This window comes from Protopterus annectens, chromosome 8.part0 (genome assembly GCF_019279795.1).
Source record: "Protopterus annectens isolate FY-2018-M chromosome 8.part0, PAN1.0, whole genome shotgun sequence".
Classification (NCBI taxonomy): Eukaryota; Metazoa; Chordata; order Ceratodontiformes; family Protopteridae; genus Protopterus; species Protopterus annectens.
In genome coordinates, this window is record NC_056741.1 from 428,591,562 (window position 1) to 428,615,569 (window position 24,008).

The window sequence follows — 24,008 nt, forward strand, 5'->3', positions numbered from 1 at the left end:
ACTATTCTATGAGTCTAAATGGCCCTCAAATGCACTAATGCAATCCAAATATTGTTCAAAGAACTGAATAATCATTCTTCTGTTCATCTGCATGCTGACAAAAACTTTTACTGATGGTCCCTGAATAACAGTAATGAGAATGTTTCTAACCTTTAAAATTGAGATGAATCTACAACAGCTTTCCTACAGAGACTGCACTCTTGTCATAAACATTGAGTAAGTGTGTACTGCACATCATTTGGTTAAAATGTGCATATGACATGTTTATATCCTGTTGATTTTGTGTATAAGATTTTGGGAGTCCATAAGCACTTCATTCTTAAGGACCTTTCAATATCATTCCGTATTCTATGTACTGATTTATTTAATTATTAGCATTTGTTTTCTGGGATTGTCCTCCTGTGCATAAGTTCCCCCTTTTTAGCTGAGGTCCAGGAGGAAAAGGCTGCAAGTATAAGTACATCTAAGAAAAGTAGATAAGAAAAAGTACAATGACTTTAAGCAATTTAACAGAATGAATACAAATAAAATACACAGTAAAATATAAACAGCATTCTACAAAAGACAACAGAACATATCAGTAGATAAAACATTTTGTAAGTCATGAATAAAATCTAATATGCAAGTACAATAGTTTAGAATAAAGAAAATGAAAGACAAGAAAAGAGAAAGCCACTTGTGAGATCAAGCATGAGGTATGAGGAAAAAAATGTTTAAGATATGTATTGATTGAAGTAATAGTTATACAGCTGTATGCAATAGGAGAAAGATAAGAACATAAATGTAAGAGGCAATAGCAGGGAAATGGGTAGAAATGCCAGTGCTAAAAGTGATTAGGTCATGCATGGGATGTGACACAGGTTGAAACAGAGTATTAGTTGATAAGATGAGTGAGAGGAAGGTTGGGAGAAAGTTGAATAAGAGGGTGTGTTTTTTTTCTCATGAAGAGAGGCTGTAAAGTCCCAGTATATGGGTGGGCGATACAAAATGGATGTGATCCATAAGTGGATTAAAGAAGATGGAGATCAAAATCAAGGTAGCGAGCCAGGAGACGGTGAAGGGGAATATCATGGTGTAATAAAAATAAGCAGGAAATGGGAGTTGAAGAGTAGGAAGTAGTAATGAAAGGGAATGGAAACTAAGTTTGTATTGAAGTGGGAGGCCAAGTCATTTGATTAAGTTAACTAAAGGTTAACAGTTGGGCTAGGTTGGATGACTTAGCTAATATTTAATAGCTGACTGAATGAAGACCAGAACAGTTTTGGGTTCTTTTGATTTAATGTTTGGAGATTGGTTTAATATGATTTCTTGTCAGTTTTTGCTTGGTGCTGTTTTTGAGGTATTTATATTTTTGTATGTTAGACTCTGTCTTATTTTTTTTTCTGGTTTTGCATACTTTAATCCTTTGGTTCATAAGTGGTTTGTCTGGGGAGAGATACAGGGTGCCAGTTTTGCTTTGATTCTTTTGTTTCTTTTAGGGGCATATACATTTAGAATATTCTGGAAAGTGGTATGTAATAGGGAGGCAGCAGGCCTATATTATATTATACCATGAAGTTATACTAATGGAAAAAGCAATGGAGATCTTGCTTTCTCCGTTGTTTTTTGCAGTCTGTGTGACCGCGCAGGCGCGCAGCGCCGCCATGAACTGCAGAACTGCCGATGCTGGCGGCGGGGCAGTAAACAGGTATTATTGCATGCCATTATATAAAAGAAAGCATTTTTTTATAATACATTCTAGCAATATAATAGCAATAACTTTGGTTTAGCTGTTGGACTTTTTGGTTGATTTAGCTCTTACTCGCTCGGCTTTACCGGGCCACGCCAACCTATAATATCAAATGGAATGAATGTTGAACGGCCGAAATATCAAAAGTGCCGTTCAAATAACTTGGTTTTGTGGGGGGCTGCACCCCCCACACCCCCCGCTAATTATATATACCAACTCCGAGACCACACTACAGTGAGGAAAGGGCAAAATTTCTGATCTTCACTGCACCGCAGTCCCACAAACCAGAACTCGATGAGTGGCACTTTTGATATTTCGGCCGTTCGACATTCATTCCGTTCAATTTTATAATGTAGACCCGGAGGCAGCAGCATCAAGCTGAAAGGTCAGTAGCTGGTTCCAGTTTATTAATTTTAAATTTGAGATGAAGGCATCTTAATGAGGACAGATTTTGAGCATGGGTGTAGAGTTTATGGATATTGTGTTGGTCCTTTTGAAGTGAGGGTAGGGAGGTGGTCACTTAGCATGCCAGGGAGAGCACCAAAGGAAATAATTTTGTTAGGGGAGTTAATGAGGATCTGGTTTAAGGTGTATTGCTTATTGTACCTAGTTGGGAAGGTAATAAGCTGGGTTATCCCATATAAATGTATTGCAACATTTAGAGGTATCATTGCTAAATGCCTGACAGTCAATATTTAGATCACCATTTTGATAGTTTCCTGTGGAATATTTGAGGAACCTGTATTTATATTGTTGCCTGGAGTAGCATAAAGTAGTGCTGTTCTTAATGCTTAAAGTGATTTGATCATCAAAAGTTCTTTACCTTTGCACTACACAAGGTAGAACACAAAGTGCCGAACACCGTTTCTGCAGCATTTTGACAGGTGCCTGGCAGCTCCTTTTATTTGTTGAAAATCGTTTTACATTTTGGCTCTCCCTATGACCATGTCACTGAACTGAAAAGTAAACTTTAACCTCCGCGATATAATAGAAAAAGCTGGAAGTGCATCATTGACTTTAATGGGCACACTGCCTGGCATGCATGGAGGTGCACCAATTACAGTCTATGGATGCAGAGCTCGCTCTGCCTATAGTGATGCCAGGATGGACCATGGTAGATTTATTTAGGCTGTGGCTTAAATAAAAAGTTTATGATGCTTTTTATTAAAAAAATGGCCCAAATTAATTCTAAATTACAACCTATAATCATGAAAAAATCACTTTAACTGTCTACATGCTATAACTTTCATTTACCACTGTAGTCATCTTTAAAATTAAACTTCTTAGATTAGAATAGCTGCTTAACATAGTATTTATTTTTATAGTGATTACTGTATTGGGATATGGCCGAATACAGGTTATAAGATTTTGCTACAATCTTCAGTTGTGTAGAAAGGCACAGTGCTTATGACTGTTTAATTTTTAAAGGTGCTTTGTGAAGAGACTAATGGATGAACTGATATTAAGAATAGGTTGTTACATAATTACCAGTGACATGCAATGCTGCAGAGTTGCCTTTGGGTGCTGTAGCTAAACCAGGCACATTATGTAGATTCTGACACTTGCAAATGAAACATGAATGAGTGCTACTTTGCTAAAGTCTTGTCCTTTGTATATGATTCTGACGGGAAGCTCTCATCTGCATTTTCTAGTGGTAATTTAAGTAGATGTTAAAGGCATCCATGTACGAACTCATTGAAAGTTTGGATATGAGTATTTTTTTATTAGAAATCTTATCACAACACCTTTATATAAGATAATGATGGCTTGTCACTTTAAGGATGCTAGATCAGAAATAGCCAGAGAAGATAAAGATAATAACTTTGCCTTTTGGCCTAGATCATGCAGATGTATAAATAAATGAGACAGCTGCAGATAGGGCTATTTAAAGTCCAGCGCCCTAAGAATATGCAGATCCTAGAACTGTAGGACTAAGAGGGTCCCTGGAAGGAGTCTAGGAGTTACATGTACACCAGAAGAAAGGCAGTTTGAAGGTGTTACTAGAAGAGGAAGGAGGAACTGATTACCCTCAACAACTGGGATGCATCTCTGCCTGTATGACAATGCAAGGCTTACTACAATTTGTTATTAGCTGTCTCTTATCTGTCTGAGGTGGCAATAGTTAAGGTAGATTTGATCCCACTGCAAGTACTGAAAAAGAAAAGTGCTCTTTAAAATAAATTATACTAATCAAATAACATTTTCTGCAATAAAAAAATATTCTCATTTTATATAACTCATTTTAAAATATGAAGAAAAAGTAAACCTTCTCTATCCTTTTTATAACCCCACTCCCATCCTTTCTGCTGCAACCAGTGCTTTAATTTCTCCATCACATCTTAATTTTCCTATTTCTTATTATACAACACTTCCCTGTGTTTTCATGTCCATATTAACCAAAAGGTGTCAATTATTATCCTATTAGATGATGAGAAATTCGGTGGATAAATCTTTGCAATGTGGGAGGAAAGTGGAGCATCAGTTAAAAAGCATATGTCCATAGGAAGAGCATGCAGATTCCACATCAAAGCTACATCAGCCAGGAACTGAGCTGGAGATCCTAGTGCTGCACCACTGTACCTTCCTCCATAAAAATATATCAACTGAAAACTGTGTTCCAAGGGGAGCAGGGTTTGGGGACACAACCTTTTACAAAGTTTGGATGGACTGTATCTAAAAGTGTGTTATAGTTTGGCAAAATATCTTGAATAAAAAAAAAATAATAATTCATAGTTTTATTTTGCAATCCTCTCAAATAAATTTCATGATCTTCTTTATGCCAGTCTTTTTAAAATCTATTTTATTTTTATATTATTCATAAGTCAATTAATATCAAAGATTAATAAGATTATTTTGCTTGCATTTTTTATATATATTTTTTTAATTCTGTTTTTAAAACTTTTTAACTTGTGTTTCTCAGTTGTGGTATTCCACATTCCTATAGGAAGTAGTCAGATTTATGGTATTAGGTATGCAAATTTCATGCTAATTAGTTGCCCAGGTGTACCTAGTTATCAAGAGTCTTTGCTCAGATTTTCAATATCTGTAGTTTGAGAGGTATGATCACTACAGATTCCTGGGCACATAGTTGGAAAATGTGAATGTGGGAGTCACCTGCCTATGTTTCTGTATGTTGTGATTTACAGAAAATGTCTCATGTCATTAGAGATGCTGTACTTACAGTACTAACAATAATATAGTTGGAAAACAATACATTTGGAAAGGATAAGGGCAGTGAAATGTAGATTATATGATGACAGATTACAGTATGCATTTTATGTATTGCAATTTGATAACATGGTAGGTGAGTTGATATGATGACCTTTTAGCCATAACCCAGGCCCCTGAGTAGCAGTAAACAGCAAATGCTTAAAATAAGTGCCATGAGACTTCAACAATTTACATAAGATGCATTAAATTTACATAAGGCCTTCTATGGCTACATCAAAAACCTAAATGGCAACGCTCAGGTCTGTTCTGAGCTAGTACAAAATGGAACAAAATACACTGACCCTTCTGACATTGCCAACATCTTGGCTGACAGGTTCAGTGCAAATTCCCCCCCCCTCTTCACCACCTACAGGGCCTATTACCATTCCAGGGGATTGTGTAAGTCCAATTATTACTGATACATTGGTTAACAAGGCTCTATCTAAAGCTAAAAACAATGCCTCCATGGGACCAGATGGTGTCCCAGGCTGTGTCATACGCGAGCTCCAAAAGGAATTAACCCTGCATCTTAATACCCTGTTCAGTCTCAGCCTCTCCACAGGATATGTGCCCATAGAATGGCGCATGGCAACGGTGGTCCCGCTACACAAGGGTGGGGCCACAACTGACCCTGGGAACTACCGACCAGTAAGCCTGACCAGTCTGATCTGTAAGGCTATGGAGCTGGACCCCACACAGTTCGGCTTCATCAAGGGCAGATCATGCCTCCTGAACCTGGTGGATTTCTTTGAGACAGTTACTTAGGGTATAGATAAGGAAAGGAGGTACACACGGCTTACCTTGACCTTGCTAAAGCATTTGACACCATTCCCCATTCAGGTATTATTGATAAGCTCACCAGCCTGGGCATAAACCCTTACGTCACAAGATGGATCGCAAACTGGCTCCCAGACAGATCCCATAAAGTAAGAGTAGCAGGATCTATGTCTGAATCCAGACCAGTAACGAGTGGTGTGCCTCAGGGCTCTGTCCTGGGGCCCCTTCTGTTTGGCATATACTTCTCAGAAGTACAGGCAAGCATGGGCGGGCTGTGGCTGACTAAGTTTGCGGACGACTGCAAACTGGGTGCTATAATAGAGTCTCCGGCTGACATGGAGATCCTCCAGAAGGGCCTAAATGAGACTGATGCATGGTGTCAAAGCCATGGTCTCATGCTAAATGCAAAAAATGTGTAGTAATCACCTTTGGAAAAAACAGAGTACCCACAAACTACAACATAGGAGGTAATCCCCTGAAATCTGAAGAAGAAATAAGGGATCTAGGGACCCAAGTAGATAGTCAGCTTTCCTTTGATAACCATGTTGCCAAAGTGGTTAGAAAATCCTTCTATGTGACCCATCTGATCACAAAAGGGATCGCATCAAGATCTAAGGATGTAATGGTGCCCCTCTACTCTTACCTCATCAGACCCATTATTGAGTACAATGCACCAATTGGAATGTACCTGGCTAGACATCTCCAGCAGCTGGAGAGACCACAGAGGTACCTAACCAAGAGGATTACTGGCCTCAAACAGTTGCCCTATGCAGCATGATTGAAAAAGCTAAGACTGTTCTCTGTTGCATACCACTTTCTCAGAGGCAATCTCTGTCTAACGTACAGAGCCATGTCCAACCCAGAATTGTTGAACATGCTCCATCTTAGCAAAACCAAATCTACTCGAGCTACATGCTCTAGGGATGTAAACCTCAACACAACAATGAATAGAACATGCTGGAGGGATAGATTCCCTTCGCAGAAACTTCCCTTACAATGGAACAGGGTCCCGATCTACATAAGACAGAGCCCCTCACTATCACTCTTCAAGAGGAACCTTGATGAGTGGATGGGTAACAGAAAGTTCACACCGGGGATCACACCAACATCACTACTAGATAGGGGCCAAGGGTACTAGCTGCTAGTACAAGGGTCTAGGGAACTACTAAAGGGGTGGTGAATACCGCACAACGTGGATGGGCTAATATATGCCTTCGGGCAGATAGCCCAGTACCAACCTATGAACCTATGAACCTATAAAGTTGAAATACAAAAGAATCATAACAATGTGATGATAAGTATATTGCAATACTATGGACTCATTAGCATTAGGACAAAAACATAGTAAGCTATTTACGATATTTAAAACATTGACAAAATTACATTATTATACGGGCATGACAAGGGTTTCACATTTTACTTCTTCACATTTGATGCTTTTGGGATTAGGCATGTGTGCATCAACTGAATTCATTGTGTACATGTAAAAAAGTGCAGTAACACGCACATGCTATAAAACGTTGGAGTGAAATCCTGACTGTTTTACAGCTTTAGTCACACAGACACACACAATTATTTGGATCATTTAGTGGCTGGCAGTGCCATATGCTATATATACAAATTTGATGTCATTTGCAGTAGTGCATTATGAGTGTTTAAGTGGCACATTGTTAGAGACATAATAGTTATTACCAATTCCTGGCCCTACACAATCTTGAGGAGAAATTGTCTGAATGTCAGTAGCTCGCAGAAAAAAAAAAGATGAATGGCATAATGCCAAAAGCTTTTCTCTATAAGAAATAAATGCTTGTTCAATTTGTAATTGTGCAGTAGACAATTATTCACTTTTTTAGGTAGAATTCTTCCTTCTTCGAGTTGGTGTGACTGTGGAGTCACTATATGTACGTCGGGGGGTGCTGGAGGCTTGACCCAATCCAAAAAAAATCAAGAAAAAAAGGAGTTTTTTCCCCGATGGATTTTGGGCTTTCTTTTTCATTCTTTTGGAATGTCGACTTTCAGGAAAACAGCCTTTCATAGTAGAACCTCAATTCCTTTGTACAAGATAGGCATCTACCACATACCAAGTTAAGTAATTCATCAAAAACACACAAGGATTTTTTTAAGAGCCAAAGTCACTGTCTTCTATTTCAACAAGAGAGTAGTGCTTTCATCTAAAACAATGGACTTCTGCAGACAGTATGAATTTCATTTACTAGTGCTGCAGCAAAGCATAAATATTCTGTGGTTCATGCCCCTTTCAAAGTAATGTCAGGTATACTTACTTTATTTCTCTATGCCTCAAAAGGTACTTTTCCGTTATCGGGGCAACAGTTCTAATGAGCTGTTGGAAGGTTAGCACACGCGGTCGCACAGATCACTCTGCTGCCGCTGATGTGAGAACAGCCCTCAGTTTTTACTTGAAATTATGGACAAAAAAAGGAGTAAGGACATTTTTGCAGCTAGTGTATCCCATTTGCATTGTAAAAGAGAAAATCCCTTACTCTTACACGGCATCAGTGAAGGTAACCATTTTAGAGGGACATCAGCGAAAGGGGCATGCTTATCATACCCTACGAAAACACTGCGAAGGCTAGTATCGCCAAGAAGCACTGTATCTGATTCACACTAGCAAACTCCATCTCATGCGCACTTTTACAAGACTGACAGTGGAGCATACCAGTCAACATGCTTTCAGTGATGACAGCAGAACTGTATACGAGTGCACTTCTTTGAAGCGATTAAACATGCAATCACTGATGACAGCAGAACTAATTAACTGAAAAGCTGTACTGCTGTTAGTGATCTACTAATAAATTTTCACGTTCTCAAATATTAGCTTCAAAATGGTAATTCTAAAAGTACATTTACGGGGGAAAGTTTACATACATGTAGACATTTACTGGAATGTAGACATTCCAGTACAGTTTGGCAATACGCAAAAACGTAGTATTTATCTTTCACACTGCCCGCAAAAACACTGCCCGTGGGGGAGCACTGCCCACTCCTCCCTTATGGCAATGGTCTACAGTTGTGTATTGTTTTTAATGAAAAAAATATTGGACTAGTTAAACTGGTTTTATGAACGGTCAATACACAATATATTCTCTACTTATATAAAATCATTGCGACCTCATGCTAACCTTCTAACAGCTCATTACAGCTGTTGCCCCGATAATGGAAAAGTACCCCTCAAAATAATTGATTTGTTGTACCTAACATTTCAAATGTTTCTGTCTATATGCATTCTTATGAGCTCTATGCATATGGATGTTTTTGCCTGTATTTGAAATTGTTTAATGTATATTTGCTTCAATTTTCTGAATGTTTTGTGTAAAAAAAAAACAGTTGCATGCTTACTAGATTTGTAGCAGTAGAATGTAGAACGGACTTTCACTAGGGATGAATGATATTTTTTAACTAGTATGTGAGAATGGCAACATTTTCCCTCATGATTTTATCTACTGCAGTTTTGCAGTATACTTATAATGTCTTTTATGCTATACAGTATCCTTTTTGGGGTACTGTTATCGTGTATTTTATGGAGAAGGTGAAATCAGTTTGATTAATTACACTTGCATTCTGATTTCTCCAGTACTGGAATTTATGATATCTGCATTTCAGGTTCTGTTTTCTTAGATGAAAGTGTCCTCTGGGTGCAAGGAGAGCCAGTGGCAAATGGTACTCTTTGCAGCCATATGACATCTATAAGTTAATGGCACAACCAGAGTAAAATTTCAAACATTTTCATTTCCGCGCATCTGTACGGTTGATACAGCTGAAATGAAAATATCCAGTATTCTTACTCTTCTTATGTCACACTGCATATTGTGCAGTAGAGGAGAAGTCAGTAGTTTTAATCATTTACCCTGGATGCTCTCGCTTATGTATAATAAATGACATATACATTTTGCAGCTGCTTGAGTTGTTGTAACATGCAGTAAATATGAAGAAATGTGGATGTTCATCGTGCATACAGCTGCAGTCATAACAGATGGGTTATCCTGCCGTCATGCGGGTCCTCGGTAGGCCGAATTCCAAAGTCTAGGTCTGGCGTCGGTTGTCGTCGCTTCCTCCCTGACGTCAGTGTGCAGGGGTATAAAAGAGGCAGCCAATGCCATTTTCTTCAGTCTTTCTTGCCGGGCGGTGCCCGAAGCAGAAGCAGTTCGCAAGTGCCGGTCGGCTAGCTCCTGAGATTTATGAAAGTATTTCAGCCGAAGTCTTCTTGAAAGCTAAGTACCCCATTGGGGAAACTTTTCTTGCCTCAGACCGATGTCAGACAAAGTTAATAATTGAATTTCATGTGGGAAGCAAATACCGCATAAGGGTTTCCACTCTTACTGTATACCTTGCTTAGGCCCAGACCACGACATCTCAGCCTGCCGTTTTTGTGCTAGATTCAACAAACGCACTATTAAGTGTCGGACGGAGTTCGCCCTTCACTTTTTTGGCAAAAAATTTAATTATATTATGTCGTCGGATACTCCGACTCCAGTTTTGAGCAAAAAACGCAAAGATAAGGACCGGCATACGAGGTCCGCACCACCTACTGATACCACGCTAATGCCAACTACCTGTTCTCCGGTACTCAGCGAGGTGCCTACGCAGCCCCTGAGTACCGATGACAATGCATTACCGGTGTCTTCAGTACCCGAGGTTGCAGGCTCCTCGGCCCCCATTCCTACTACAGATACCGACACCACTCCTGGCGGAGAAACTCAGAATTTAGACAGGCCTGCCATTTCTCAAGGGGTCTTCAGGCCTTCCTCCTTTTCTATTAAAGCCTTCACTAAATCTAAAACAGCCATGAAAACCAAAAAACAGGTTCCTCAGACACCCTCTCAAGGCACCATGCCTAAAAAACAGATACTTAAAATGTCTGAGGATTTGATTACTCTTATCAGGGGTTATCAACCCCCCTCGGACAAAAGGCCCAGATTAGAGGAAGACTACCCTTCCTTAGATCAAGCTTCTATTAACTCAGAACTATCTGAGGACCAGGATTGTGCCTATTCTCCATTCGAAGACTCTGATGCAGAGGAGTCTATTCCCTCGGTCTCCCCCCCCTGAGGACTTCTCTTTTGGGGAAACCCTGCATACATTGAGGGAACACTTTCACTGGGAAGGCCAAGATTACTCAGATTCCAAGAAAAGTCTCAGGGAATTTCTTCTGCTCCCCCAGCATAGGCCTCCGGCTATCCCTCCTGTTTTAGATATATTGGATGATGTGTACACAGAGGCCAGCCTTAATCCTGATTCTTTGCCTCCAGCTCCTGTTAAACCAGACCGGTATTACTGGGTTCCTGATTCTCACCAGTTCCTATATAAAAGCCATACTGCTGACCCAGAAACTATTTCACAGGGTCCCAAGGGAATTAAGGCCTCTACTGCTAAAAACCCATTACCTTCAGAGAGAGATTCCAGATCTTTAGAAAGGTGGGGGAAAAAGGTGTACACCTCGGCCACTTTAACCATAAGGGCATTAAACTGTCAGTTCCATATGTTAAAGTATCAACAGTTTTTGATATCTCAGCTGAAAAACAAAATGACACAACCAGAACAACCAGATTTAAAAGAGTTGCAGGATTTGTTGCATGGTGCAGAGCAAGTGGGTAGACATAACTTGCAGTGTGGTTTTGATGCTTTAGAGGTCTCATGTAGAGCTGCTGTTAAGGGGTCTGTTATACGTAGGCATGCTTGGCTCAAAGAGCAAACCTTACCAGATCATGTCAAAGCTAAATTATTAGATGCACCTCTTCAAAAAGATGTATTGTTTGGTGTTAAAGCAGAGGAGGTGCTAAAGAAAATGGAGGAAAAAGCGAAATCAATGCAAACAGTGAAATATTTCCTGCAGGTACAGCCTCCATGTTTCAGCAGAAACTGGCCTTCAAAAAATTGGTCCTTTCCAGCCACGGACAGACCTCAAAGGGGCAGATACAGGCATCCAAGGGGTAGAGAGAAACCTCAAGGATCTTTCAGAGCCAGACAGTGGCAAGCACCAACCCCAAGAGGTGGAGAAGATAGATCACAGTCTTTTAGAAAACAGACACAATGACTTCCCCCTACACCTGCCAAGCAAAGCTTTAATGGCAGCACCTTTGGGCGGAAAACTGACATTATTCTCAAAAGATTGGCATATTGTTACAAAAGACAAATGGATTCTGGACATTATAGACAGAGGCTACAGGTTCCACTTTCACACCCTTCCAAAAAATGAGAGGCATTCCAAACCTGCCACAAAATCAAAGGGCAGAGGCACAAAAACAAATTTCAGCTCTCATGGACATGAAAGCAATTCAAGAGGTACCTGCAAAAGAACAAGGTCAAGGGTTTTATTCCAGACTATTCCTGGTACCAAGGAAAGACAAAGATTGGAGACCTATCTTAGACCTATCCATCCTAAACACATCTACAGGTGCCAAAATTCAAGATGCTCACATTACAGCAGCTTCTTCCCATGCTGGGCAAGGAGTCTTGGCTGGTAACATTGGACCTCAAGGAGGCATACCTGCATGTCCCTATCAGACAAGATTGCAGAAGATACCTCAGATTTCTTGCAGGTTCAACCCATTACCAATTCTCTGCATTGCCCTTTGGCTTATCTACTGCGCCCAGAGAGTTTACGAAATGCCTGGCATCAGTAATCTCCTTCTGCAGACTACAAGGGATACAAATCTACCCATATCTAGACGACTGCCTGATCCAAGCAGACAGCAAGGACATACTACTGCAGCACCTGGCGTTTGTAATAAAACTGTTGAACTTCCTGGGATACACAGTCAACAAAAAGAAATCAAAGCTAATACCCTCTCAACAAATAATTTTCCTGGGTGCCAACTTGGATACAACCACCCAGATGGCCTACCTCACGCCAGACAAGCAAGGGCAACTGTCTCAGTACTTCAGAAAAATGGCAACTTACACCAGGCTAACTGCAAGGAAAGTCCTGCAGGCTCTGGGATTCATGGCATCTTGCATCCTACTTATCCCATGTGAAAAGCTGCATATGAGGAAACTTCAATGGTACCTAAAAAACTTATGGTCTCAACACAGCCACAGCTTGGAAGAAATTATACCACTCATTCCATGCCTTCAAAAGGAATTTATGTGGTGGGCTCAAGCTTGCCAAAGAAACACAGGTCTTCCTTTCTGTGTACCTCAAGCAACTCAAATCATCACAACAGATGCCTCAGACTATGCCTGGGGAGCACACTTGACAAATCAGTGCATTCAGGGAAAATGGGCACGAAAAGAGAAGCTCCTTCACATCAACCAAAAGGAAATGCTAGCCGTACAAAAGGCTATTATGACCTTCAAAGACCTTCTGCATCCAGGCCAGCTATTGATAAGGACAGACAACACCACAGTGATGTGGTACATAAACAAACAGGGGGGAACTCATTCATACCCCCTGTGCAGGCAAGCCATGACCCTATGGAACACAGCACTGGAATTGAAAATTCAACTACAGGCACAATTCCTGCCAGGGAAGGAAAACACACTGGCAGACAACCTAAGCAGAAATATGACATATCCACATGAATGGAAGTTGCATCCTCAAATTTTCACAAAGATAACTCAGGCATGGGGACAGCCAGACATAGATCTCTTTGCTACCCACAGAAATTGCCAGTTAAAAAAATTTTGTTCAAGGACCTATCATCCACAGGCCTGGAAAGTGGACGCATTTTCCTTCAATTGGGCAACATTGACAGTCTATGCCTTCCCGCCTCTTCCTCTGCTGCCCAAAGTTCTATTAAAAGCCAGAGCAGAGAGGCCGCAAATGATTCTTATTGCTCCAGACTGGCCAAGGCAACACTGGTATCTGCTCCTGAAGAGCCTGACACATTCCTCACCATGGATCCTACCTCTAGTCCCTCTTCTGTTGTCCCAGCACAACTACAAAACTCTTCACAGCCATCTCAAAACTCTAAATCTAGCTGCATGGAGAATTCCTTGATTTCCCAACAGTTTCTCCTCTCCAAGGAGGTGCAGGATGTCATCTTGGAGGCCAGAAGACCTTCTACTAGAAAGGCCTTCTCCGCCAAATGGAAACAATTTTGTGCCTGGAATCAAAAGAAGGGACAGAATCCTTGGGTAATAAATATACCTCAAATTTTACAGTACCTAGCTGAGATGTTAAACAATGGACTTTCCTTCTCCTCCATCAAGTTCCACGCTTCAGCCATTTCTGCACAATACAACACAGATCCTCCTTTATTCTCTCATCCTCTCTTAAGGCAGTTCCTCAGAGGGGCAAAGAATATAAAACCCCCAAGGAAATTACCAGTCCCTGCTTGGGACCTCAACTTTGTATTGGAAAAGCTGACCCTTCCTCCCTTTGAGCCAGCTTCTTCATCAAAGTTACAGTACTTGTCATGGAAAACAGCCTTTCTTCTGGCTATCACCTCAGCTTGCAGGGTTTCGGAGCTACAGGCCCTCATGGCTGTGCAACCATTCATCATTTTCCATCAGGACAGAGTTTCCTTACAAACCAACCCTACCTTTATGCCAAAGGTAGTATCCAGTGTAGCTTTGAATCAGACTATCCACTTACCTACCTTTTATCCTAATCCACAAAACAAAGGGGAAAGACTACTACATTACTTGGACATTCACAGACAACTTCGTTATTATTTGGACAGGACAAAGCCATTCAGGAAATCTGAGCAACTCTTTGTGTCCTATGCTGCAGGTGCTCAAGGAAAGGCTATTTCCAAACAGACAATTTCAAAATGGATAGCCCACTGCATACGCTTTTATTACAAATTTCATGGAAAAACTGTGCCTGCATGCATCAGATCCCACTCCACCAGAGCCACAGCTACCTCTGCAGCCTTCCTCAGGGGGGTCCCTACCAAGGATATTTTGGAAGCAGCCACCTGGAGTTCAGTGCACACTTTCTCCAAGCACTATCACCTCCCACTATACTCTAAATCTAGAGCAGGCTTTGCCACAGCAGTCCTGCAGGGCATCCTATCCCCTCCTAGTTCCACTTAGTGCCTACCACCCTTGCTTGCTTTGGGATTCTACCCATCTGTTATGACTGCAGCTGTATGCACGATGAACATAGTACAGTTTTGTACCTACCATAAATGTAGATGTTCGAGTGCTCATACAGCTGCAGTCCAGGTTTCCCTCCCTCCAACCCCTCTTAGGACAGGCCTTATGATAAACCCTTTTCATATAACCTTTTGGGGTACTCTTTTATGGTGTATTTGCTTGCAACTACTGTTTTTGATTTATCAACATTGCATTTTTGCATAGCATTATGTTTGCCTTCCTTCTGGGGGCACCTGACATCTGGGGCAAGAAAAACTGAAGAAAATGGCGTCGGCTGCCTCTTTTATACCCCTGCCGCACTGACGTCAGGGAGGAAGTGACGACAACCGACGCCGGACCTAGACTTTGGAATTCGGCCGACCGAGGACCCGCCTGACGGCAGGATAACCCATCTGTTATGACTGCAGCTGTATGAGCACTCGAACATCTACATTTATGGTAGGTACAAAACTGTACTTTAGCAGTAGTCACAAGCACTAGATATTTTTGTTTACCTTTGAAATGGTAGAGCCTTGCAACAAATTTTACAGCAGAGGATGTACTGATGCAACCACTCACATAAGTGCATGTATATGCATTTGTATTTCATATATATGTGCACGTTAATATTTTTATTTTATTTTTATTTTATTTTATTTTACATTTTACTGGGAATGTCCAACTGGGCCAATGGCTCATTTTCATTGGTGGCCCAGGGAGAAAAGCTTCATAAAACAGAATTTACAGAAATGAAATAATGTTTAACAGTAATCAAAATAAAACACTTTAACAAGAATTTATGTGACAAAGGAGATATAACAGATTACATAAGGCAGAGTACAATTCAGAATAGATAATGCATAGAATACAATTAAGTATAAGAATAGGTTCATAGGTAAGTACTAGGCTATTGGCCCTAGGGCTTGTATAAGCCTAGCCAAATGGTACCCTGGCTTTCACTACCCAAGAAAATTATTTTTCTGTGCCCCTGTCGAGCAGAGCCACAGAAGTGATCCCCCGGGATGAATTTCCTATCTCCCATCCAATCAAGATTTTTCTTGAAGAGTGCTAATGAGGAGCTTTGTTTGATATAGATAGGTAGTTTGTTCCAGAGTATGGGAAGTCTGTGGAACAGGAATCTATCCCTCCAGCATGTTCTGTTTATTGTGGTGACAAGGTTTAGGTCCCTAGAGCGTGTAGCTCAGAAGGATTGGGATTTCTTTAAGTGGAGCATGTCCAACAGCTCTGGGTTTGACATAGCTTTGTATGTTAGGCAGAGATCGCCTCTGAGTAGGCAATATGCGACGGAGTAAAGCTGGAGTTTTTAGAGACGGTCTGCGTAGGGCATCTGTTTGAGGCTGGTAATCCTCTTTGTGAGGTATTTCTTTGACTTTTCCAGTTGTTGTAGATGTCTTGTGAGGTACATACCAAAAGGGGCATTGTGCTGTATAATTGGTCTAATGAGTGATGAGTAGAGGGGAACAATGATCTCTTTTTTTCCTGGATGAGAAACCTTTTGTGATGAGGTGTGCCACATAGAAGAATTTTCTGACAACTGTGGAGATGTGATTATCAAAGGCAAGATTACTGTCCACCTGTGTCCAAGGTCTCTTATCACACTTTCGGTGTTAAGTAGACTACCACCTATGTGGTAGTTCATTTACCAAAAGGGATGACAATGCACTTTTTGGCATTGAGCTTGAGGCCATGGCTTTTTAATAAAGCTTAAAAATGAAATAGTAGCAAGAACTATAGGTGTGAGGAAAGAGAGTTAAATGATGTGAGTGACAGGGAAGTAAAGAGATGGATTGAAGGTGGTCCAGGGTAAGTAAAAGTATAGGGGTGAAACTGAACAGAGTTAGATAGAGAGTCACAGTAATAAGTGTTAGAGGTAGAGAGTCATATTTCAACCTGGTTTGGTACAGGAGCAAAAACAGTTGTTGGTCAGGTGTTCCTTTAGTAGTAGTTTGAATATGGAATTGTTGGAAGTATTTAGTGTTGCTTGTGGTAAGGAATTCCATAATTTAGATATGACATGATATGAATCTGTATGTCTATAAAGCTGTAAAGCAGTTTGTATTGTTGGCCATAAACTGTGTTAATATGACTTATTCATGTGGAGGTGATCCTGTAGATAAGTAAACTAGTATAAGAACTTCTTTGTTCTAACAGGCTGAATCAGTTATGTGCAGATTAGAATATAATTAATAATTTGTTTTTCTTTTAGGGCCAGAGGGCTGCAATATCTTTATCTATCATCTCCCCCAGGAGTTCACTGACTCAGAAATACTGCAGATGTTCCTGCCCTTTGGAAATGTCATCTCTGCCAAAGTGTTCGTTGACAGGGCAACCAATCAAAGCAAATGTTTCGGTAAGTGCGTATCAACCAGACTGATGCATCTTGATGTTAGTGGCAGAAGCTGATGTATAACCAGCAGACATGCCTTTTATTTGTGCAGTTTTGGCAGTACAATAAAAAAAATGATGTAGCCCAAAAGAATAGGGGGATTTGTTTTAATTAGATTTAACATTCTGAAAATGTATATTTAATGCTTCAAATGTTTTATTTTGATAGCTGTCAAACTCTTTCAATACCGTGAGACCAATTCTTTGTGTCATTTTTTTGTTTTGCTAGTATCAGAATTGCTCACCTGCAAGGTCTTTCCATGGGATGCAAACATTTCCTTAATCTGCTTTGTCTGTAAACTCCTTTTCATCTCCTCCTAACTAGCAGGTGTGAACAAATTGTGTGAATTATTTCTGCTAGGTTACTTCAGTTGAATTGACTTAAACCTTTAGCTATGAAACACAGCAGAAGTGACTGGGTGCATTGTACTTCTTGGACAAAACTAGCACTGACACTGATTGAATGGTGGTAAAACAGTAAATATTCCATTGTTTCAGAAACTGCTACAAAGATAAAGCTTCTTCATATGTACTGTTTATGCAGGTGTTTTCTTTTCCCTTCAAGTTTTTCTGTCAGAACCCTTACTTTTCTTAAACCATAAATTTTAAATAAGCTCTGCAAAGAATCCATCATCATTAAAATATTCAAGTATGGTTGATTGGTTACAATTAAGTTAAGCAACCTATAAATGTTAGCATTTAGTGTGCATTTTGTTTAATCATACTTCACCGCCATTGTTAATCAGGTAAGACCACTGGGAGCAACTGTCACTTTTCAGAGGCGACCTGGGAGCACTGTCTGATTGTTACTTGCTCTAAGTCACGCAGTGTGGAAATGAAGGTGAAAGAAATCAAGCCCTGCACACTGGGCATAGAAATCTGCTCATTAAAGCTCCGAGCTTTAATTCTCTATTCTCAGTGCTAGACAGTTGCGTTTACATAATATATGTATGTTTGTATACATTACTCAAGCATCTCAGCTGCTGTAGGATGTCTGTCTAGTCTGTTTCAGATCTATGTTGGCTTCTGGTTCTGGAAAGGTGATGAGGCAAAGAGAATGCACTTCCGTCTTACCACACATTATACAAACAAGCAGCAAAATATATACAGATACATATATATATATATATATATATATATATATATATATATATATATATATGTATGTATATATGTATATATATGTATGTGTGTGTGTGTGTGTGTGTGTTTTAATTAAAAGGACTATTTGCTTTATCTTGTACATAGATGGCTGCTACAAACATGCTGTTATTCTTTTTTATCTAAGTTTGATTTGTAATATTCAAGGAAGTATATACTATGTTACACTTGCTTGTCTTCAGATTATCACCAGGAAGGAGTTACTTGTAAACCTACAAATACCTACCAAATATAATGAATAATGTTTCAAAAATTATTTAGGTCAATCAATATTTGCAGACAGTTTAGTAAATGTCTGCCCCACCCCAATAACCTTCAACAGCCTGTTATTCCAGATAGATTTGAAGGCCTTTATTATTCAACCAAAAATGTCAATCTGTGGAAGAATATGCCATGTGTCCACTGCTCTTACTGAACAGAAAATTCCTGTAGTCGGTCATATTTTATACTTAGTACACTTCAATATTGTGAATGTCTTTTCTTGGTAGAATAGTAACCTGTCTAAACTACAACAACCTTACATGCCAATGCAGTCATGCAGGTGTCCATGTTAGCCTTCAGGGGTGGAGTTAGGACCATTCTAACTGAAAACCCAATGGCTGCATGCATGATGCATCTGTAGCCAGCTTTAACCCAAGGGGATGAAGGAGAAAGAATCAATATGAACCTTGAAAGTCAGCAGACAGTGGGGAGAAGAAAAAAAATCGATGCACAAAACTGCTTGAAAATAGTAGCAGCAATACTGGGATGTCTAGGAATAAGCTATATTTAACTATAGCTTAGAAATATTGCATCTTTAACAGAAATGTTAGTATTCACTTGTATGTTAACAGTTTAATTTTTGGTTAAACATTTTTATGTGGGTTTTAGAAATAGATTGGTGCATTTAGGAAGAATTACCATTTTAAAGGAAGTTCTGTGTATAGTTGCAAGGAATTATTTTTGAATGATTTAGTTTAAGACTGTGTGTGTGTGTGTGTGTGTGTGTGTGTGTGTGTGTGTGTGTGTGTGTGTGTGTGTGTGTGTGTGTGTGTGTGTGTGTGTGTGTCTGAGAGAGACCATCTCTCTCTCTCTCTCTGTGTATATATATATATATATATATATATATATATATATATATATATATATATATATATATATACATACAGATATGTATATATAAACAATAAGAGCATCAAAGAGTTAGAAACAGAAGAACAAATCTCAAAAAAGTTATATGTGCACATAGTAGAAAATTTGTAAACTGATTCACAGAATGGTTAAGATAATCCTGTATTTAAGTGCCAGAGTTTTGGGTTTCTACCCATTTGTATATGATTATACCTTGGGAATTGGTGGTGAGTTAGTAAAGATAGATTAAAATAGGCTACATTCTGGGTCATAAAAAGGAGGAAATAGACTTTAATATTGTACCAGTTATCGAGAAGAATAGTAACCATGGGTTGACTCACACAGATTACCTGCTCTAAGAGTTTAACATGTCTCTGTTGCCTTGCTTTTTCAGGTTGTCTAAATTCCATTAAAACTGTATCTATCATTCTGTGAGTAGTAAAAGAGATTACAAAGTCATAGCAATGGGCATGTTTTAAAGCATGAAGTTTTCATGTTTTTTTTTTTTAATTTGATGAGTGTAATGAGAGAGTTAAGAAACAAATAACCAGAGAGATATGTGGTAGAATAAAATAATCGTAGTTCCTTAAAAAATCAAATCAAATTATCTTATGCTCACTTCTTTCATGCTAAAAATCACCAAAATGTACCATTTAGATTCCAGAACTCATACCCATTGCTCATACTGCTGAGCCCTATCCTTCCAGTAATAAGGTATTATGTGCATATTTATGTTTTCTAAATCCATGATGCCCCCTGAGACAGACAACAGATATTGCAGTGCTCAAATCCCCATCTATGCCTGTCAAATATGTACGCATGTATGTACGAGTGTGATTATCCTTAAGAGCTTACCAAAAATATGTACTCCTGCTTTGATTATGACCAGTGCTTGTCACAACAACATGAAATGTACACTGTCAGTTCCAGAACATGGTTGTAATCACTGACTCCTCAGGATTTCATTCACCTCAGTATGAGTTCAGTCAATTCCAGTGATAATTTACCAACAGTACCGGAGATGTTACCTAATCATTTTTAATTCACATACGCACACAGTATTTTCTATGAGAAGCTACTGAAAACTCGCCATTGATGGTGTCCCTTTACTGCATTCAGAGTATGTTAACAGTCAGACTTCTAATCTGATGTCAAGCTCTCGGATACTGATCACTCTTAATAAATCAACTAACAGTATGTTATAATAGCTGATGGCCAACAGTCACAGAGAGAAAGAAAAGGACAGCCGTAACTCTGATGAAGATCACTTCTAGATGGTTAGAGACTTTACCAAGCCCACATAATAGTCCCCGAAAACCAAAAAGTATAGCAGGAGAACTAATGCTTTACACTCCAGAGAGGCTGGACATTTTTAAATACAAACAGAATGGGTCTTTGCTTTTGAAATAAGCTGCAGAATTTTTAAACAGTTTTGTCGCATGATATAATACAGTGTCTGAAGGAAGTACTGAATAAACAACGTAACAGTTTTGTGATACATAATTAAAAGAAAACAAATCTAAATTCTAGATCTCTAATGAACTACAACATATGTCATCCAACATCCTTAGAGGATGTTAAATGAAACACTCTGCAGTATATATTGTGAAAAAATTTAACAGCAACACCAGAGAATTGTGCATTTAATCATGAACATGTGAATATGCATGCAAAAGAAGGTCTTCAGTTGTTTGGGGCTCTCATCCTTAGAACAAGATGTGGAAATAGACTAGACAGTTGCAGTACAGGGACTGAATTTAGAATAACATTCTTACATAGGTATCAGCAATAATTTGGTGCTGATGATGGATGGTGCAAAAGTGCAGTAGCAATTATTAAAGCATTTTTTCACCTTCAGTGATCAATTAACAAGACCTTCCTTTTACACATTAACTTTTATGATAGTTCTTTATTTGAATTCAAAATGAATGAAGCAGTTCTATGCCCACCTGCTCTGGGGGAAGGCTGTGGTTGTAGGCATGACACCTGGCAGTTTTCTAAAGCTTATATGTGTTGTTAGGCGACGTCTGCCTTTGGAATTCTCATCAACACTAAAAGGAGGGAAAGATCTCTGCTGAATGATGGGAATATGAAATTGTCATCATCAAACCAGTTAATGCATTTTTCTTCAGCTACTTGCCCTTGCTGTATCCCTAATAAACAAAATGGCTGCAGAAGGGTGGTCTCTAACTAAAAAAAAAACACAGTAAGAAAAAGTAGATTTTATTAATAAAGTTCTTAACCTGAATTTAAGCTACTTGTTAGATAACCAAACCTCCCTCCCTTATAAGTTTTTATAAACCTTAGACTTCTCATAGAGCAAAGCTTTCAAAGCTAGAAACTTTTTCTTTGGTAGACTATAAAGTCTCTTAGTGGGGGTGTTCATAGGTTTATAGGGTGGTACTAGGCTATCAGCCCTAGGGCCTGTACAAGCCTAGCCATAACAATTCCCTGGATATTTCTTCCCACAATATTTACTTTCCTGGACCCCTGTCTAGCAGGGTGACTAACGTGATCCCCGGGGTGAATTTCTTATCTCCCATCCAATCATCAAGGTTCCTTTTGAAGAGGGCCTAGGAGGTGCTCTGCTTGACATGTATGGGCAGTCTATTCCAGAGTATAAGGAATCTCTGTGTCAGGAACCTATCCCTCCAGCATGTTTTTTCATTGTGATGACAAGGTTTAGATCCCTGGAGCGTGTGGCTCTGAGGGATTGGGATTTATTTAAGTGGAGCATGTCCAACAGCTCAGGGTTTGACATGGACTTGTATGTTAAGCAGAGATAGCCTCTGAGTAGACGATATGCCACAGAGTATAGCTGGAGTTTTTTTAGATGGTTAGCATAGGGCATCTGCTTTAGGCCTGTGATTCTTTTAGTGAGGTATTTCTGTTTGAAGGTTGCCAATGTCTTTGTTTATAAGTTCCATGATAATGCATTCCATGCCTTTGCAGATCAGGCTCGTCAGACTGATGGGATGGTAGTTCCCGGGATCCTAGGTGGATCCTGCCTTGTGGAGTGGGATAACTGTAGCTGTATGCCAGTCAGTGGGCACGAAGCCTGAGGTGAGGCTATGATTAAACATGACAGGTGAGGTGCCAGTTCATTTTGTAGTTCATGTAGTACATAGCCCGGGGTGTCATCTGGTCCCGTGGATGCTGTATTCTTAGCTTTGGACAGTACAGTTTCTACCTGTGTGGCCATGATTACTGGAATTTGGCAATCTTTTGGTATTGAGATGGGCCCTTTAGGGGTTGAGGGGGGGTGAGGTTGGCACTAAATCGATCTGCCAGGATACTGGCAATATCCTTGAGATCAGTATATTTAATGCCATTCTGTTGTAGCTCAGAGCATATCTGATCATTGCCATTTAGATTCTTGACATAACTATAGAATGCCTTGTGGTTGTCTTTGGAATCTTTGGCAATTTTATTCTCATAACTAGCTTTGGAGGATTTTATGAAGGATCTCAGCTTCTTACTGAGGCTGGTAAGGCAGTTTTTTGCATCCTGGGATTTTCCTCTTTTCTACAACAGTTTCTTTCTTCTGTTGTATAGTTTGTTTATGGCAGGGGACCACCAGATTAGCTTCCTTTTTTTGGAGGAGAGCATCTTGGTTCTATTTGGTATGGCACAATTCATGCACGAGTGGATGTGCTCCTACAGTGCCTTAGTGTAAGATTCAGCAGTCGAACTTTTTCAGTTCCTGTCTGCATGGGTGTCATGAAGTTTGTCCCTTCTGACTTGAGTAGCATGAAGTTGGCTTTGGAATAGTTTTTTACGGAAGTTTCCTTACTGGGGGGTGGGGGTGGGATGTGGATGTCAAGGGTGATTTGCTTATGGTCAGACCTGACTAATGAGGGGGTGACCACTGGTGTGGAGCATCTATCGCCCATGTCGGTAATGACCAGGTCTAGGATATTGGAGCCCCTGATGGAACAATGGATTAGTTGATCCAGGGTGTTGGAATTTATGAATTCCAAAAACCATTGGGAAAAGGTGTTGGTACCCAAGTAGTTTTCCCAGTTAATGGCAGGGTAGTTGAAATCACCCAGTATTAGGATGTTTGGTTGTATCTTAATATTTTCCAGTATGTTTAGAAAGGTGTAGTGAGAATCTTGGGATGTGATGGGGGATCTGTAGCAAGCTACAATTTGGATTGCAGTCTTACCTAGTATTAGTTGCACCTGGAGAATTTCAGATGCATTGTGTTGGGCAACTAGCCTGGAGGTGTGAATATCCTTGGTGAATATGGACACTCCTCCACCTTTAGTGTTTCGGTCTTGGTTTTGTGGCCGAAAAGTGTGGTAAGAGTTGTAGCCTGGTATTGCAGGGGTGCTCTTTGGAGACTTGAACCAAGTCTCAGTTACTGCACAGATATCGATGTTCTCCATTTTTAGGAGTGCCTCGAGAGAGTGCATTTTGAGGTTTAGACTTCTAGCATTGAGTAGCATTACCTTCAGATTTTGCATGCTTGTATCTGTTACGGTGGTGGTTTTATCCTTTGAACCTTGCCTAAAAAGGCACAATAGGGGTGGCAAGAGCTTTAGCCAGTAACCTGAATCCCAGGGGTGACAGG

General features: G+C 39.9%; 1 protein-coding gene across 4 annotated transcripts in view; it reads left to right on the plus strand.

Moving 5' to 3' along the window:
• The window catches only part of CELF3 (CUGBP Elav-like family member 3), a 1,127,909-nt gene that overhangs the window by 1,102,104 nt on the left and 1,797 nt on the right, over positions 1 to 24,008 (plus strand). For all 4 annotated transcript variants that reach the window (XM_044079943.1, XM_044079945.1, XM_044079947.1 and 1 more), the window contains one exon: positions 16,983 to 17,126. In XM_044079943.1, the coding sequence (XP_043935878.1) occupies positions 16,983 to 17,126 (144 nt within the window). The remainder of the gene's footprint in view (positions 1 to 16,982; positions 17,127 to 24,008) is intronic.